The sequence below is a fragment of the Girardinichthys multiradiatus genome, chromosome 22 (assembly GCF_021462225.1).
Source record: "Girardinichthys multiradiatus isolate DD_20200921_A chromosome 22, DD_fGirMul_XY1, whole genome shotgun sequence".
Taxonomy (NCBI): domain Eukaryota; kingdom Metazoa; phylum Chordata; class Actinopteri; order Cyprinodontiformes; family Goodeidae; genus Girardinichthys; species Girardinichthys multiradiatus.
In genome coordinates this window covers 4,304,291-4,323,992 of record NC_061814.1, presented here as the reverse complement: position 1 = coordinate 4,323,992, position 19,702 = coordinate 4,304,291, and the positions used below count along the sequence as shown (strand labels likewise).

The following is a 19,702-nucleotide window of genomic DNA, read 5'->3' as shown; positions in this document are numbered from 1 at the left end:
GATGCACTCCACTTACACATTGGTTTTTGCAGGCTGGTGTACCATGGCTTTAAAGGTTCCATTTGCTATGTATGTGTTTGTGTGTGTGTGTGTGTGTGTGTGTGTGTGTGCATATATATATATATATATATTTTATTTATTTTTTTTTTATTAAATAAAAAGTTTCCCCTGAAAATCAGAGTTTTACATCCTTAGGACAAAAACTGCTGCCCTTTTCTCAATATTTTTGACCCACATATTAAATTCACCCAGAGGAATCACATCACCGCCCGTAGACTGCTGGAGATAGGCACCAGCTCCACCGTGACCCTGTATAAAAGAAGCGCTTATAGCAGATGGATGGATGGAATCAGATCAGAGAGTTTTAGCTCCTTTTTAGATGATTCCTTATTAATGGTGCAGAGTAGGAGAAGGCCTTATTCCCTCATTCTGTACAAACTGAAGGAACACAGAGTAGTGATGTCCTGGGATCGGAGGTTGTGACTGGTGTGTATGGGTGACATATATGAAAACACGTTTAAGGGGGACAATCAGAGAATTGATTTATAGATAAACTTGTCCCAGTGGAGGACCCTGCATATAGAAAGAGATGACCATTTAATTACAGAATGTCTAGTGCAATGATGGGCTAGATGTTTACATCTAGTTATAAACCTTAGCACTCCATGATAAAAACTCACCCATCAGTCCTCAATGACTATAGACCTGTTTCCCTGACATCTCACATCATGAAGGTCCTAGAGAGACTCCTGTTGGCCCACCTGAGTAAGCAAACAGTAAACCATCAGGACCCCTTCAGTTTGCTTATCGCTGTGGAGTTGGAGTTGAAGATGCCATCAAACACCTGCTTCAACAAACCCACTGTCATCTGGACAAAGCCAGCAGCACTGTGAGGATCATGTTCTTTGATTTCTCCAGTGCATTTAATACAATCCAACCTGATTTGCTTTGTCAGAATCTCCAGAAGACTCAGGTGGAGGCCTCAACAATCTCCTGGATCAAAGACTACCTGACAAACAGACCACAGTTTGTGAGACTGAAGGGTTGTGAGTCTAACCAGGTAGTCAGCAGCACAGGAGCACCACAGGGGACGATACTCTCACCATTCCTTTTCACTCTGTACATCTCAGACCTCCAGTACAAGACAGACTCCTGTCATCTGCAGAAATACTCAGATGATTCTGCAGTTGTGGGGTGGATCAGAGATGGACAAGAAGCTGAGTACAGGAAGGTGGTGGACCGCTTTGTGGCATGGTGTGGAAACAATCATCTCATTTTGAACGTGAATAAAACAAAGGAGATGATTGTAGATTTTAAGAGAAACAGGAATAAGTCAAAAACTATTTCCATCATGGGAGAAGAACTGGAGGTGGTGGAGGAGTATAAATACCTCGGTGTTCACCTGGACAACAGACTAGAGTGGAGATGCAACTGTGAAGCCATCTACAAGAAGGGACAGAGCAGACTGTACTTCTTGTAGAAGCTTAGGTCCTTTGGTGTTTGCAGCAAGATGCTGCATATCTTCTATAAATCTGTTGTGGAGAGTCTGATCTCTTCTACCATCATCTGCTGGGGAAGCAGCATCAGAGCCAGGGACTCAACAAGCTGATAAAGAAGGCTGGATCTGTTCTGGGGACTCCTCTGGAACCTCTGGAGATCATTGTGGAAAGACGGATTCTTCATAAAATGAAGAACATTATGGAGAACCCTGAGCATCCTCTTCATGAGACTGTCCTACAACAACAGGTAGAGGCTTCTTCAGATCTGCTGTAAGACGGAGCGCTACAGGAGATCCTTCCTGCCCACAACCATCAGCATCTACAACGGCTCTTTGAAGAGACCCTCATAATATGAGCTACAACAACATTTAATTTCCCTTTGGGATTAATAAAATATTTTTGAATTGAATTGAATAAGCAGAATCTAATAACTGAAGAGAATGTGCCTAGGCATTCATTTATAAAATGGCCCCATAGTCTAAAAGAGGCAGGAAGGTGGCAGCAACAGGTTGTTTCCTTGACATGAAATAAATCATAAAGGCCTGCTGCTTGAAGTGATCCAGGGTGTCTCTTTTTCGCACAATGCAGAGCTTTGTGCGAGGAATCTTGGTATTCCTGTTGGCACCAATAACACAATGATCACTTGCATAATTTACAAAGACTGCCGCAGCTGAATATTTATATGGCACATTGTAATTGAGAGATCATTAAGAGTAGATTTGGTGGGGCATTTAGGGTATTCGCGAGTAGATCATTCAATGATCTGAGTGAGGTTAAGAGACGAGTCTCTTCACCCACTAAGAGAACTTATTTGAAATGTAGCTGAGACCAGTGATGTAATAGGGATGACGATGCATCCTTGGTGGCAGATGTAGGTCTGTAACACCCAGCTACAGTTGAACATGAAGGTCAATATTTAACACCAGAATTTCAAACTGCTTTGTAGCAGATTATGACCTGTGCTGCAAGGCATGATTTAACAGACTGCTACACCATTAAACAGACATTAAAGCCATTAATAGATATATCTTTGTCATGTATGGTTTTAGAAGGCAAAGTTTCAGAAATACCCATTTAATCAGCACCTGTTGACTCAGCTCAGCTTTGTATCCATCTGTCTTTGGTAACATGAGCATTTACATGTAAAACATGCAACCCAGTCATTTTCCTAAAGTCAGATGGTGTATTACTTGACACTTGAGGACCTGGATTGGGTTAAATTCCAAGCAACAATAAGAGCATCAAAATTGAGCACTTCTTCCTGATTGTCGATACACCACAAATATTAGAGACCTCTTAAATGTATTACAGAAAAGGCTCTAATGAAGCAGTAACAGTCCATATCTATCTCTGAAACAGGTTCTTAAATCCATACCAGTTTATATCTCATGCTTGTGAAGGCTGCTTATTGTATGAATGTCAATATTTGTTCATGGAAAACAAAAATCAGTTTGTGTTTTTGTCACGTAGACAAAGTGGAAGTAAATGCATCTAGGAATGTCCATCTCTACTATTAGGTTTAAAATCCCAGTCCAAACGAGCTCTTTTGACCCCTCCTCGACCTCCATCAAGAAGGGGTCGCATCGTGAGTGACAAGTTAACTGCTTCATCTGGTGTGGACCCTTCAGCAAAAACCATCAGCGTGCCTGTCTTCCATCTGTACCACAAGCTTCTTCCAGGTACTACAAGCACATGAAGGTTTGACTAAAAGCAGTCGGAGCTAATATCTAAATCAAGATTTTGCTTTCCTTCCAGGTCAGCCACTCCCACCTGAGATGACACTGGCTCAACTGCTCACTCTCCTGTATGATCGCAAGCTGCCACAGGGCTACCAGTCCATAAACCTGACTGTCAAACTGGGATCCAAGGTGATATCCGACCCTGGGCTTTCAAAGACTGATTCTTTCAAGAGGCTACGCACTGAGAAAGGTACTAAAGGACAGACTTTATCTCTGGGGTCAAATGTACATTTCATCCAGTAGCAAACTCCCAATTCCTTTTTCCACGGGTTTTACTTCGGCCGGCTCCACTTCACTCAGCCTGTTTTGTTACCGTTTCCATTACTAGCTTTTCTGACCCAGTACTAGATTTTTCGGTACTTGCTCGGCAGCAGGTTCCGTTGAGGCTGAAATGTGACGTGAACAGCCTACGGTTCACTGATTGGGCATGGGTGTGGTCAGCTGTATGATTCTGTGAGCAGAAAAACAAAAACTCTATACTACAGGTAAGCCATGAAGTCTTCAAGCAACAAGCAAGGCTAACCCTTGGTGTAATAATGAGGTGCAGGTATCGTGGTGCATCGATGGCGTCTCAGAAAGATGATGACACGTGTTTTGGTCGCACATTTGTGAAGCACAGCAGAGAGGCGGACTGCTGGAGGTGGGACTTCAAGCCACACCTCCAGCAGTCGGTGAGTCAGTACGAAACCTGTTGTTTCCATTAAGTAGAGCGAGGTTGAGCAGAGTGGAGCCCTGCGGTGCTGGAACTGTGACTGGAAAAGAGGCATAAGTTAACCCTGATCCAGATGAATTTATTTTAAAAATGCATATTAATGAAGAATAACATTTCCACACGTGAAATTATAGCCAAGTGGCTAATTTCCATCTCAAGGCCCAATGGCAGGTTGATATCAAAGACACAAAAAATGCTAGCTTTCTCTACTCATCACTGATTATGCCCAAATTTGACTATTTAATCTGGCTGTTTGGTTTGTTACTTTGAGTAGGATTCAAGTCAATTTAGGAATCAGTAATAGAAAAATCCTTTTTTTAAAGTTGCATAACAGATTCATTAAATTAGTTATGTTCCACAAAGAATTTCCTCCAAGGTTTATTAGTTTCCGTTTGTAGCATCCAACATTCATTCACACCAGCCATGCTTGCCTTTGGAGGCTTGTAGGTGTTAGAGATTTTTAATCCTAGCTTCTGTACAATATTTATGTATTTATTTAATAATAGTTTCACTGAAGAACATCAAGTTGGGACAGATTGTAACGGGGCTAAAACCGCTGGCATCCAGAAATGTGGTGACTCCACATGTGGTTATATTTAGATGTGCTTTTGCAGACTCATGTGGCAATACAAGGTCAGATCAATCTTTAATATCAATATTTTGATGACATCAGCAGTGGTATATCTGCAGCAGTGCTTCCCTACATATAGACTTACTCTTATAGAGTAGACTTATAGAACATACTCTCCACACAGTGTTGATTTTCCCACAAAATATTCTCTGGTCTGGAGGCATTTAGTTTTACAAGTTTACTTCGTGGTTTGTTAAGAATAACAAAACAGATTTTCACTCCATCTAGAAATAAAACCCAACATTTCCCTGGTGAGTAACATGTTCTTCCCACAAAAAGACCAAATGACACACAAATGTTCTTCTAGAACCCCTTTCTTCTGAAGTGTCTTACATTTTGATCACTAAATTAGGCAACAAACTTAGACCTTTTATACTCATTTGTAGGTGACTCCAGAAGAGATATAAGGAGATGCTTCAGCTTGTCTTTCAATTCCATTTTTCTCTTCTCAAATATTTTTTTTATTTTAAGAAACTAAATAATATAGTTTGAGCTGTGCAATATATTTCAGAAATGTTGTCCTTGTAGGATCAGTGTGTACAGTGTTATTATCACATAGGACTGTCTGAAATGCAACAATTGTTGCGTGATACACCGAAATGGCCAGAATTATTCATAGACCTGGCAGAATAAGGTTCAAAATTGTTTTCATTCAAACAAGAAATTTTTGATAGGAAATCATTTTTATTCATCCAGGATTTATTTACATATTATTGATGAATTGTATGTCAAATTATTTATACTATTCTCAATAATCAATGAAAATATCTTTATTGGCATACCAGCAGTAAAACCATGAATGTGATTGCTGATCAGTGTTTTGTGGGTTTCCCCTGGTTTTTTGACAAACTATCTTTGGTGATGAGCTGCAGGTGTTTGAAATTAAAGTCAGGAGTATAGCTGGGTCAGTCTAGACATTAGTCTTACTTCCAGTCAGAAGAAACATATTGGTAAAGAAAAAAGTTGACCTTAAACTTAAATCTGCCAGGGATATGAACTGTTTTGGGCTTAACTGTATTCCTGCTTTGCCTCCCAATGCTATAATCAGCCCATTGTATGGAGTTTCTCTGCAGCAGATGCTCCTATTTGACACAGATTATAGTGCTTAAGATCCTAAAGATCAAAGAATGTCATCAAATTATCATAAGTAGCAGATGAGAAAATGAGGAGGGATGGATTGAAAATCTGGAATTATTGCAACTTATATTGTCATTGCAATGCTTAGCAATATTTTCTTCACGTGCTTTTCTAATATCATGCAGGCAACTCTTAAATCTGTAGTTATGTTTCAATATTAAGGATAAAACGTCCATAAACCATTTTAGGACCAATCCTACTATGTGTGAGGCAGAATACATTGAGTAAAAGCATAGCATTACTTATGATTTTGCTTCACCTCTCTCTGATCTTGCTGTAGTGGACCACTGCGACATGCTCAACAGTTGTCCAGAGGATGAACCAATGACGGCCAGCGAAGAATGTCTGGATGCTTCAACCGATGAGTCCCTGCTGGACACCAATCCCATCCAGTCACCGCTTCAGGTCTTTGCTGGTATGGGGGGCCTGGCCCTAATTGCAGAGAGGCTGCCTATGCTCTACCCTGATGTCATTCAGCAGGTAAGAATTACAGTCTGACATAAGTGTGGCCAATGTGCACTGTAGCTAAGGTTCTAATGCATTTGTTTAGTAATATGAATACAGATCTTTAAAAAAAACTACAGACCTGACTCAATACAAGGCATGCTATCTAGGTAATAACACAAGTTACTATCTTGATGGTTTTAGGCTCTCTTGGTTTCTTGGGGAAAAAGCACTCCTGCAGAGAGAAGCCATTTATTTGCATTTCAACATATGTTAAAAGTAAATAATGAAGTCAGGTTTTTCTTTTCTGGACGGTTTCCATAAAGTAGACATTTTTAATTAACTGTAGGAGATCATTCAGCCCCATCACATCTCATGACACCCAAGCAGTAGGGAGTCCATCAGTGGGACTCTTCGGTCACCAATGTCTCTAAACCAGCCTACTGTCAGTGTCTCCATGGTAACCAGCTATACTGGTCCGTGGGTAGCGGTAGCCCCATTACTACATTATTGTTTCGGGCTTCAGCTCAGATAGTTTAACATATAGGCTTCACAGCAGATTTACAGCATTGTGGTCTGGACAGAAGACCTCTAGGACATCCACATGGACTCAGAAATGTTGCAGTAGAGCCCATCAACTAATAAAACCTAGAGCTGTAAATAATCCATCCTGTTATACGACAAACTTTAGAAGGAAAGAATAGTGGAGTTGTCATGTGGAGAGGTCTAAGCATCGCTCAGCTAAAATCTATGCTAGGAGTCTCCGTCTCCTATCATGCCACATGTTTCTCATGTGTAGTAGGGTGAAACAAATGTTCCTAGTGGAGGAAAAACTGCATTCCATCTTTTCCTGCCTCTTAATTGTGCCCACTACACTGTGTAAACCGGTGTTTACTTCTTTGAGTTACTATAGACTCTTGGAAAGTATGGGGAAATATGGAACATGCTTTTAATATTTTCCAGATCTTCATCTGAGAAGCAACTGTTTTACCACACTTTATTCCGCTTTCAATTTCATTAAAGGTCAAATTTAGAATTTCTAAAAATAGCTCAAAAGAGTACAAGGATTTTTATAGTTGTTGTAGACAGAAGAAAATCCATGGCTGTCATTAATTATATTGTGAAATATGTTGATTCAGTTGGAGCTTATTTGAACAAAATAAATGTCTTTTTAAAAGAGGTTGAGGACCATTGCTCAGTCTCTGCTCTGCTGGATGCTTCCAACAGGTCAGCGCCCCATTGATTCCAGCATCCACACAAGAGAAGCCTAAGGACAGTGACCAGTTCGAGTGGGTGACCATCGAACAGTCAGGGGAGCTGGTGTACGAAGCCCCAGAATCTGTTGCTGCCGAGCCGCCTCCTGTCAACAAGCAGCAGTCCCAGTCCTCTTCATCATCATCTTCGTCCTCTGTGCAGTCCATGTCGCCCATTCCTGCCCATTCGTTGGCAGCTTTCGGATTATTCCTGCGCCTCCCGGGGTATGCTGAGGTGCTGCTGAAAGAGAGGAAGCACGCACAGTGTCTGCTGCGCCTGGTGCTGGGTGTCACAGACGATGGAGAAGGCAGTAAGTCTGAAAACAATTCCTGTTTTTGATTCAAAGTTCCCATAAAAACATACTGTCCTTTACTCATTACTTGTTTGTCTGAATTTGTCTAAAAATTGGAAATAAAACTTGTCCACATTTCATATTTGTTTTTAAGAAGCTTTATTTTAGTCTTTTGCTGTTAGTTTTTTTTTTGTCTCTGTGGTGTGTTGAAATGATTTACCAGCATCAGATCCAGCACGTTTATTTAAAATAAAAATAATCTGCCACCTTCCTTTTCAATCTGTAACAAAATTTGTTCTGATGTTCTCTCAGGTCACATCCTGCAGTCTCCTTCTGCTAACGTGTTGCCCACGCTGCCATTCCATGTCCTTCAAACCTTGTTCAGCAGTACTCCTCTGACCACTGATGACGGTGTGCTGCTGCGCCGTATGGCTTTAGAGATTGGCGCCATCCACCTTATTTTGGCCTGTTTATCAGCTCTCAGCCACCATGCGCCTCGTAACCCCAATGCAAGCAGCAGTGTATCGGAGGTAGGGCCCACAGAGTCCACACACACTATTAGTCTAATGTTAAGATGGTTTGGTACATTCTTTTTAAATTACTTACCACATGATAAACAGATGTGTATTATGAAAGCCCTTTAGTTGAACTGCGTTTAAAAGTTTGATTAAACTGGTGGTTTTACTTGCCACATGTAACTAAGCTTTATAATATAGGTTTAGAGGTAAGTTTCCCAGCAAACCAGTTGCAGTGCTGTACTGGTGCTAGGTGCTGGCTGAGTAGAAGGCTTTTCTCTTTCCATCACCACAAGTTCCCTGTCTGGCACTGACAAACTGGTTCTGTCTCAGAACACTGAGACTGTGCTGGGCCAGACAAAATTGAAGACATGGTCATAGAGACTAAGAATCAATAAAAATGTTGTAAGCACCCTATTCAAACCTCCAGAGTTGGTTTAGCTTAAAGTCTGCTAATTTAGGATAAAGCCAATTAGTTTCAGCAGTAATGATGGGGTTGTTCCCAGAATACACCCGGTAACCGTCTCTGATCTTTCAGCTGTTGGTTTTGAGTTAAATGTGGGTCAAACCCTTACATATTCCTTAGCTCACAACTTCTCTCCAAATCCATTGTTAAACACTGTCAGTATTTTTAATATCACCATTCAGTTTTAACTGTGTACAGAGCTGCTACTATTAATGAATTAGAGAATAGCTTGGTCAGGTTAAGTAGGTTACTGTCCCATGTTCTATATCAGCTTTTCCATTCAGCTATACTGAGAATTAAGCTTCAACCTTGCCACAGACTTCATTGTTGGGGTTGTAGCGTGTGCTCATGACTTGACTAAATAAAAACATTAGTGTAAGAAAGGAACCATGTCCTCTACCATCATAGCCTTTTATCAGTCATTGTTTAATGATAGCTACTTTCAACCACCTTTGATGGATGCTGTTGAAGTGTGCAGTATGAAAGCAAGTTATACCACAGTTATTAAATATACCATAGATCTTCAAGTTGTTTCGGAACCTGTTTCTATCCTGGATGAAGGATGATGCCATTCATTTCTGCAGGTCCCTGCATCCTTTGACCATGGAAAAGTAGCTTCCTATGACTGCATTAAATATCTGCAGAGCAAAACAATAATTTACACAAAGATTTGTAACAAATATTCAATTTAATTGAATTCAGTTTTATTTATATAGCACAACACATGTCATCTGAAGGTACTTCACAAAGTCAGTTCAGTCGAATCATACAGATTTCAAGTCGGGTTCATACATTCCAATTAATCCCCCAAACAGTGCAGTCAGATTCAGTTATTTATTCAAAGTGGATAAAAAGTTTTTCTGTCTAAGGAAACCCAGCAGATTGCATCCAGTCAGAGACTTGCAGCATTCCCTCCTCCCGGATGAGCATGTAGAGACAGTGGAGAGGAAAAACTCCCTTTTAACAGGAAGAAACCTCCAGCAGAACCAGAACCAGTCTGAGCTGCCACGATCGACTGTATTACTTAGTTCTGTGTGTGTATGTTTGTGTATTTGCAGCCACACATTTCCAGTTGTCACAGTGGTGGGACCAGTGAGGAGCAGCAACTGTACTGGGCTAAAGGAACTGGGTTTGGTACTGGATCTACAGCTTCGGGCTGGGATGTAGAACAGGCCCTTACTAAACAGAGGCTAGAGGAGGAACACGTCACCTGTCTACTCCAGGTAAAAATCAGCCTCGTCTCTCCTGAGCTGGGTTTTTAATGGATGATTGTTGATGCCACCAAAACTGACATCAACAATCATCCATTCACCACACAAAGTTTTTCTTACATTAAAATGCAATCATCTCCTTACATAATTGTCTTGTACAAGGAGCATTGGTAATAGAAGATCTTTCTTATGATGTCTGTTATATTTGCAAAAGAGAGTGAGGTGGATTGAGGATGCAGACTTATCCGGTAGCTCAAGCTACATTCAGTCTTGTAATGTCTCCTGGCTGATTTCTGTTCCTTCTTTGTTGAAGGAATATGTCAGCTCCTGCGCTATCCAGAGATTGTAAGAAGTCGGATATGAAGGAAGAAATGGCTTTAAAATTAGAAAATGTCAATAGTTTGATCTTTGCTTCATGAAAGTAGACCATCTGTTACTAGAATACAACTTAAAATATTGAATGAAACTTTTAGGTTCATAATGAATCTGAGGCGAACAGCGTTGAGAGCTTGTAAGGATTGTAAGAAGGCATTCATTTAAATTGCATGATGCAAAGACATAAAAGTAGCAGATAAGTCTTTGCTGCCGAGGCTTATTTCTGAAGAAGAAACCAAGTTTTTGCTTCAGTTTGTTTTTCTTTTTTTTAGCTGGAAAAGGTCTTCTGTTTTTTTAACACCTAAAATTATTTTAGAACTTCAAGGGTCTGGTGAACATTAAAACTGGTAAAGCAGCTGATAAAGGTGCAGATCCAACAGAGTACACCAGTTTTGAGTTTTTATTGAACCTGAAATACCCAGCCGCACACGGAGCGTTCTGTCCAACCTCAGCGTACATTTAGTGCCTATTTGAGTCCAACAACAGGGAGCTTGTGGATGTGTACCAGAAACGACGACAAAGCAATACCACAGGCAGTTCTGTGGGCATTGTGGCGCAGTATGGCTCACATACAATCGGCAAAAGGAACGTAGAACAAGACAAAAAAGATTACAGAACTTGTCCATCTATGTGTGAGACGTATCAGGCTACATGCACAGTTCTCAGGCCCACTAAATTCTCAGGTCCCCATCACTCCCAGGCCTTGGGTAAATGACTTACTTTTATGTCCTAATGCCTAGACCAACCCTGATATCTAATACTAACCCATCCCTACCCCTTCCTTCTTTTCCTATCTCCAATCTTAATCACAAACAAGACTCATAAAAAAGATAATTGGCATTCCAAAATAAAAGGGTGCTTGATACTCATTGAATAAAGGTGGGATGTCAGACAGTGGTAAACATGTTTGTCTGTCAGGGCTGTGGGTTGGCTGCAGCCATCAAATGTAGGATAAGATGAGATTTTTTACATTCACGATCATTGATCAATACAGTGATTTAAAATAAGGATTGCATCTTAAAGAATTTAGCTTTTTATTATGGGAAGGTCTTGGTAGAGGTTATTTCTGGTAGTTGGTTATGTTAGATTACAAAATGTACCTGAAAACAAAGAGTGGTCTGAGCCAAAGATTATCCCAGTGTGGCTCTGTTCTTACACAGCATGTGCTGGCATCCTTTTTAAGTAAAGGGAGTACTGTCTTTATTTAATGCTTACATGTTCATTTTGTTTTGTCCACAAGGTTTTGGCTAGCTACATCAACCCAGCGGGCTCCAGTAGCTGCCACAGCTCTGATGCCTCTGCAGACAGCAGAGCCCCGAACAGCTCTGCTCTGCCAGCTGTTCTACAGGAGCTGCTGAGCCAGTCCTGCCTCATCCCTGCCATGTCCTCCTACTTACGCAATGACTCAGGTAGGTACCATGTCTTTGCAAATAAAGGTCTAGACACAGGTGGAAAATGGCCTTGGGATCTGGAGCTGCAGAAACACAACAGCCTCTCTTAATCCTGGACTTCAATAATGATTGTGGTAACACAGCAACATGTGGAAGCATCAACATTTTCTATTTATTGTAAAACTGAATATCGTTCAATTAATGTTTGTAAAGGAAATGTCACTCCCTGAGAATGTGTTGCACCAAATTAGGTGAGGTCTTCCTTTTGAGGCCTAATTTCCAGACATTGCTTCTAAAATTGTGAACATAACAGGAAAATCAGAAAAAAATACAGTTGAAAATGCTTTTTTTTTTTTTGTTTTGTTCATATCAGCAAACGATTAAAGTCTGCCCATATTGTGTCCAAACCACAGAAAAGAATCCCAGAATGAGCAATTCCCTACAGACACGTCATGCTGGGAGTCAGGAGCTGTTTTAGAGATGGTCACATGTTGGGTGGATCTGGTATCTGCACATGTGCGTCTCTTGTTCCTAGTTTAGTAGCACTAACAAAATGTTTCTAAATAAACTTATGAATGGGTTGTATTTAACATTAGCCTATGTCTTTTAATGCTGAGGTAACTGGTGAGGAACATTGTGACTTTAGATCTCAGGGATAACTGAGGGTTTGAGTTAGAGCAGTGTGGTTGTTTTCAGTAGGGGAAGCTGTCTGTGTATGTTCTAGTAGATTATGAATAAATATGCCCTGATTGCAGTGTTTTCTGTTATTCTGTTTGCTTTATTTTACAGTGCTGTGCTGTTGCATTTTTCAGTTTCTTTAAAGAAGCTTCATTGAGTGTCTGAGGTTGTTATGCGAGCAGATGCTTTATATTTGTGGTCCGGATGGACCCAGCGACACTAAAGAATACATCCTGCTTGACCTTTAATCAGTATGATGGATTACAGGCTATTGTAGTGTGCCATCGGTGCACACGGTGCAGCTGGTTGGTGCTGCGTCTGGGCTGACGTCACCACAGAAGCACACACAGCTTGATAACTGTGTTGCTCGACGTAACTCGCAACAAATTGGCCAATCAATATCAACAATATAAAAGACAAATATGTCTGTCAATTAATTTATTAGATGTTTGCCTCCCTTGAACTTTTAATTCTTTGCAGAGTCTCACTGAGTTCTTTTTGTTTTGAGAGTTTATGTTTGAAGAGTTCAGAGTTTATCATAAACTGCCACAATATTCAAACCTGAAGGTAATATTAGCAACATAGAAATAGTTCATTTTAGGAGTTAGCTATCTGTATATTGTAGCTTTGCTCATTTTAAAACATATTGTCACATAACTGTCCTGCAAACAATTTAAATAGAATTTTATGTACATTACGTTATTATATACATTATTTTCCAATTAGTTTTGTATGTTTTGCTGATACTTAAATGATATACAATGTGTTTGACTGTTTAAACAGTTTTTTGGTGACACAAAATTGTTTTTACTATATAAACCCTCCCCTGGCATATGTTCAGTTGCAAACAACGTAATCAAACTGATCCAGCTCTAATTGCTCTGCAGTGACAAAATGTTACCGTCACTAATGCAGTTTTCTTTGTTTAGTGACCAGGTTAAAGCATACTTCTTTCTTACCACATGGAATAAACAGCCCTAAAATGGTGATTTTTCAGCATCCAGTTTGCAAATGAAGGACGTAATCTGCCTTATAATGCCTTTATTTCTTTCCTATTAATTATATTATCAACATCAAAGCACAGTGGGTCTTATGCAAGATGTGCAATATACGTAAGCACGCTTCTCTGGTGGATGATCAGTTATATGCACACTTCGCCATGATCAGGTTTGTGCTTCAGCAGTAGATGATCACTGACAGCGATTGTGTGCTGGAATGACGCAGACGCACGAAAAAAAAGGTGCTGCAAGGAGGTTAATCATAGGAGATATGCCATTGCTTCTGTTTGTGATTGGCTACAAATCAGACCTTAGATAGTCCTACATAGAATTCTCTATTCTCATCTATTTTTAATATTTTTATTTTTCACAACCCAAATCTGTTGACACATGTACAGAAGGGTCTTTCTCTCCATCATCTATCATTCTATCTATGCCTCCTTCTGGCCAAAGTGACAACAGACATTTTTGTGTCCCAGTTAGTACTTGCATTTCAAACGTGCTAAATTTAGATGCAAAAACAGCACAGCAATCCATTTCAGGTTTAAAAAAAATCGCGTTGCGGGTGGTGAAGGATTACATTTGAATATCCCGCTCCCATAAATTTGCGCGTTTGGGTCATTATCATATGTATTGCATATTCAACATGCTAAAAAGTCTGCACCTGCTTTTCTGCTGATTTTACACACGCAATCTGATTAGCACCTGGGTTATATATCAGCTTTGCGGATGCAAACAGGTTTGTGTGTGGTCTTGTACACGCAAACCTTTTGAAGATTAGGCCCTTAGTGGTTTGGCTCATGTCCAGGTCATCTTATGCAGTATGAAGAAAGTCACAGCCATTTTCTCTAAAACTTGGCCATCACCGCCAGTTTTTTGTTTTTTTTCCTGAAATCCCTCGCAAGAGGAGGCTTCAATACTCACAAAACAATTCCCCAAATACGTTTGGCACAAATACCTTTAGTTTTACAGCAACTTAAACACACGCGATGACATGTAGAGGTCCCTCAGACATGGCTGACAACGGAAGTTATGCTGTATCTATGGTTCTGTGAAGTCCTGGATAACTGCCAGTGGCAGTAAACAAAGTGGATACCGCTCCGTGCAGGTCGAGATTAAATGTGAACAAAGTCACGCACGTGACATTTAGCCCACCTGGGCGTGCGTCTATAAATAGCAGGTGGAAGGCTACGTTCGGTCTCTCGGATCTTCTCGCGAGGGGAGAAGTTCCGAGTGACCAGTGTGAATGGCAGTCATCCAGGAATTCACAGAACCATAATAACAGCGTAACTTCCGTTCTGCTTCATTCCTTCCTGACTGCCAATGGCAGTAAACAATGTGGATGACTTAGGCCAGCAATGTCACGAGGAATGCAGTACTCACACACCTCTCAGGCCTTGATGAGGCCAGTGCAGACTCGTGTCCCACATCGAGCCGGTAGAAGCGTGCAAATGTCCGGTGTTGCCCATGACACCGCCGCACAGATATCCCCCAGTGGCACGCCCCTCATTGCCGCCCAGGACGTAGACACACTCCTGGTAGAATGGCACATAACACCACAAGCAGCAGCTGCCTCCATAGACTCATAAGCCAGCGCAATACCATCTACTACCCAATGCGACAGCCTGTACTTTGAAAGGGCTCGCCCCCTGTTCTGTCCCCTGCAGCACACAAACAGCTGGTCTGACTGGCGAATAGCGCCTGTGCCACCATGTACAGCTGCAATGTCCAGACTGGGCACAGCGTGTTAGCCAACCTCTGTTCCTCGGACTGAAACGGGGGAGGGCAGTATGCCCCCAGTTCAGTGGCTGTAGCCCGGGGGTAGAACCTAAGGAAGAAAGGCTATGTTCGGCCACAGTGTTACTCCGGACCCATCTGCCTTCCAACGCAAGCAGGCAGGGGTGATGGCGAGTGCGCGGAGCTCACTGACCCGCTTAGCTGTTGTTACCGCCAGTGAAAAAGCAGTCTTAATATACACTAGTTTCAGAGGAGCAGCATACACTCGAAAGGTTTGAAAGGTGGCCCACTCAGGGCCTTCAACATCACTGGGAGGTCCCATGTCGCTGCTGGTCTCCGTAACAGGGGGCACAGCCTCCTTGCACCCCGGAGAAACTGTGACACCCAAAAGTGTGTCCCCACTCGTCTGCCATCAACGTCATCGTGGCTGGCTGAAATGGTAGCCAGGTGCACCTTCAGGGTTGATGCTGCCCCCCCAGCATCCGATAGACCCTGCAGGTACCTCAAAATATTATGCAGGGAACACGAAACTGGGTCAACCTCTCTGTGTCTGCACCACTCCGAAAAACGCTGCCGGCAACGGGTATAAGTCCTCATCCCGACCCCGAGGGTGTGGGAAGGATCCCGACCCCGAGGGTCTCAAGGGACTGAAACTCCGAAATGGAGGCCTTCACAGAGATTCCATCATCCTCCAGGTCCTCCCCCGACTCCCAAGCAGCAGCAGTTTCCCCCTCGCATCCCCCCGCCTCCCGGAACACGGTTGAGGCATCACTGAGGGTGGCAGCTCGGCCACGAAAAGGAGATTCTCTACTTGACGTAGCCTGTTTTCTCTAACAGACAGCAGCAAAATGCTGCAGTTCAGGCATGGGTCCATCAGAGCCTCCCTGAGATGACCAACGCCCAGGCATTTGGGGCACAGATCATGTCATGTCCTCTACCTGGAGAAGGGACCCCACACGAAACGCATGCCAGCATCCCAATCACATACGTGAGAAATGCAGGCAGGCACCAGGCAAACTGAGCGAGGACTTCAATAAAACTGAAGAATGCAATCGGAGGCCTCTATTTAATTACAATGTGGCACACCTTTTCTTTCCTAGGGTTTGAAAAGGATTTTCATGGTGGCGAGGCTCAACAAATTAGATTTTGTTTTTTGTTTAATCACAAATAAATCAGACATAGTAACATTTGTATTAATGGTTCCACTGGAAAAATATTCATTTATCTCTGACCTTTACACAGGTACCAAATATTTGCATTACATTTTATAACTGTGGAGTTATACTTGGTTTATTTAAGTTATGTAATTTTAGGTGGAAACTGATCCAAAACCCCTTAGGGCTTAATGTGTTAACAAACAGGGTTCTGTAGGTGTTGCACCTGCTTGAGTTCCAGTTCAGCGCAAAACATTAAAATCTCTGACAAGTTTAGATTAGAATCAATATTTAAATTTTACCAACAATCTCCTGAGTGAAAGTAAAATAGAAATTTAGGAGCATTTCACCCAGAGTCCAGACAAGAATGAGAGAGAGAAGATTAGGGTGATGGTGATGGCAGAATTTTGAAGGAGACCTTCAACAGTTTGTACTCTTATCAAATGATGAATTGTCAAAAATAATATGAACATCCAACAGAAAAAAAAAACATTTCACTGAGAGCAAATAGTCAAGTTCCTTGTTTGTCTGTACAAACTTGGCAGTAAAGCTTATTCTGATTATGGCTTGTCAGCAATTAGAAGAAATGTCTCATTGCCGTAATGCCGATAAAGACTTTTCCATCTACTGTTGTAAAGGGTCTGAAAAACAAAGTCGACTGGCAGTTTTTAGTTAATTCCACCATTTATTTAATATTTATGAGTGATGCCAGAATGCCTGTGTGTTTTCGTCTGGCCCATCTACAGTAAAATAATGCGATATATATTCTGGATAAACAATTTAGATAGAAACCAAAGAACATCATCTCTCAAGAGCTGAAAGTAATAAAATCCTGAAAATCAGACAAGATAGTTTTTCACCCATCACTTGGTAGCTCAAATATGTAGAAATATTACCTAAAATGCACAATGTTAGTTAGCATATTGAATTTTTTATTTTTATTTTGTGGGACTAGCGACCTTTATTTTGTAAATTGACAAAGATGAAATGGGGTGGAAAGAGAGAGACATGCAGCCCAGATCAACAGGCCAGGAATGGACCCTTGTCACCTGGGTCGAGGATTGTAGCCACTGTACATGGGTTGCAGGCTTTACCCCTGCGCCACTGCCAGCGCCCAAGTTAGCCCATATATGTACTTAACTAAATATTCTTAGGCCACAAAGTTCAAGTATTTATTCTGTTCCCTTGTGTTTTCCCTAAATCCCACTGTTTTGTTCTGTAATTTCTGTATTTTGATTTGCTAGTTGTGAATAGTTGTTTTTCAAAAAGACCTATCTGTGATTGGCTGGTGGCCTGTCTCTGCACTTGTAACTTGACATACATTTTGTCAAGTAATGAGCTCAGAGACAGAGCAGGAGAGTCAGAGTTGAACATGTGCCAGAACACGCATTGAGTGATGGGGTGTGAGATTTAAACACACACACAGCACAAATTATTGTTTGTGTACATAGATATATGTGCTAACATCAGTCTTACTGCTCTCTCAGGTTAGTGGTAGAAATCTAGCGCCGTAGTAGGAATGTGTGATCACTTCAGCACACGTACGTGTCATGTGTGTCAGGGCGGAACTCCATACCGAATGATACATGAGTAGAAAAATGTAGTGGCAGAAATGACACAGTGGCATAAAAATAACATAAATTTGTATGTTTTATAAAAGGACAACTTATAGACCTGTTTTTATATAGGAATGCTAACCATAAATGATTTCTGATGTGTGGGGGCAACCCTCCAACATAACGACAGGGGAAATACTGCCAAGGCTGAACCAAACTTGTCGAGGTCCACAATTCTCTTCCTGATATCTGAGTTGATTTTCCCATAATGCCACAGAAGGAAGCAGTATGTTTAAGATGTTTTCTTAAAATCCCTCCACAGGTGGGTCTGTATTGAACTCAAATGTTCAGTAGTCAGGAGCTTAGAAACCTTGACATCATCCTCTGGGCTTGGCCAAGGCATACTAATCTTAGTTTGTCTAAACGTCTGAATTTGAAAACAAATGTAATAGAATAATTTAAAAAACTGGTTATTTTCATATTAGTTATTCTAGCATTTAGAAGGTAAATCATTTTTATAACAATCTTTTATCTTAATATAATTTTAACCCAATACTGCATTCATACATAGTAATACATTCATTTAATCCTGCTGCTGAGCCAATGTTGGTCATTATTCCTCTGCTGGACAGTGAGTTAAAAGTTGTCAACAAGCTAAATGTTGGCTGATAAAAGTGTTAATTGTTTATATGCATTTTTTGTGCATGTACATTTAAAGTAATTGTTAAAATTGTTTTTATCTTAAGATTTTCTTATTTTGTAATTTCATGTTAGCTGTGTGCCTCCTGGTTACACCACTAGTACTGTACATATAGTTTAATACATAGCGGCTGGCTGAAAGCCACTATCCTTTAAACATGGTGGTCACCAATGTTTATCCAGAGAGGTGCTAACACAGCCGTTGATTCTGCCAGAGAATCAAAATCAAGTTGCTTTCAGCTGCACTGAGTCTCTTCATTCGTGGATCTTTAGTTGGTCAATTAGAGCCCTTTTCAGTCTGCCTTTAGAGCAAATCATTCCACTGAGACAGCGCTGACAAAGGTGGTTAATGACTTGCTGTTAAATATTGACTCTGATCGTGCTTCCGTTTTATTGTTGATGGAGCTTAGTGTCGCTTTTGTTTTAACTGTTATGCTTGTCCTGGTTTCATTTTCATCTCAGAAGAATTACTGAGATCAGATCTATCCTGTCCAACCTGGATGCGGAAGTTCTCATCCATTTATTTGTAACATTTGGATTGTACTATTGTAATGCTCTACTGTCTGGACTGCCTCAAATAAGTGTTAGAGCTCTTTAGATGTTGCAAAATGCTGCTGCTCGTACTAAAGTGGGCAAATATGAGCATATTACCCCAGTGTTGACCTCTTTTCATTAGCTTCCCTGTCAGGTTCGAGCTGACTTCAAGGTGTTCTTGCTAACTTGTAAAACACTTCATGGACTTGCACCTCTTTATTCAAATGAACTTCTTAAGGTTTATGTACCTTCTCGTGCCCACCGTTATTTTATTCTGTCTTTTAATGTCTGTTTTTAACTGCCTGTACGGAAGTTTAATTGAAAGTGCTTTATACATAAAATAATAATAATTACAATAATAATCATTATTATTATTATCAATAATAATAACAATAATACAATACTTCCACTAAGAGACAAGCAAATTGATTCGAATGTCTTGGACTTCCTTTTGCATTGTGTTCTGTGGCTTGTTTGCCCAGAACCAGGTACAGCCTTTTTGTTCTTGGCTCTGTTGGCTGTTAGGGATAGCGAGCAGATCTTTATGCATGCATGTGTGCTGGTGTCTGTTGATTAGTCCCTGGTCTTTTAATTAAATAACAGCTGATTAAAAAAGCATTGTGATCATTGTAATTGCTCCTTATTATCTAGTTAATACCTCTGAAATACAGATGCTGGCA

At 40.9% G+C, this 19,702-nt stretch overlaps 1 protein-coding gene across 2 annotated transcripts in view; it reads left to right on the top strand.

The window, feature by feature from the left end:
- Positions 1–19,702, top strand: part of birc6 (baculoviral IAP repeat containing 6) — a 114,129-nt gene that overhangs the window by 62,003 nt on the left and 32,424 nt on the right. For both annotated transcript variants that reach the window (XM_047352390.1, XM_047352389.1), the window contains 7 exons: positions 3,017–3,178; positions 3,255–3,428; positions 5,999–6,198; positions 7,390–7,726; positions 8,021–8,238; positions 9,748–9,912; positions 11,516–11,684. In XM_047352390.1, the coding sequence (XP_047208346.1) occupies positions 3,017–3,178; positions 3,255–3,428; positions 5,999–6,198; positions 7,390–7,726; positions 8,021–8,238; positions 9,748–9,912; positions 11,516–11,684 (1,425 nt within the window). The remainder of the gene's footprint in view (positions 1–3,016; positions 3,179–3,254; positions 3,429–5,998; positions 6,199–7,389; positions 7,727–8,020; positions 8,239–9,747; positions 9,913–11,515; positions 11,685–19,702) is intronic.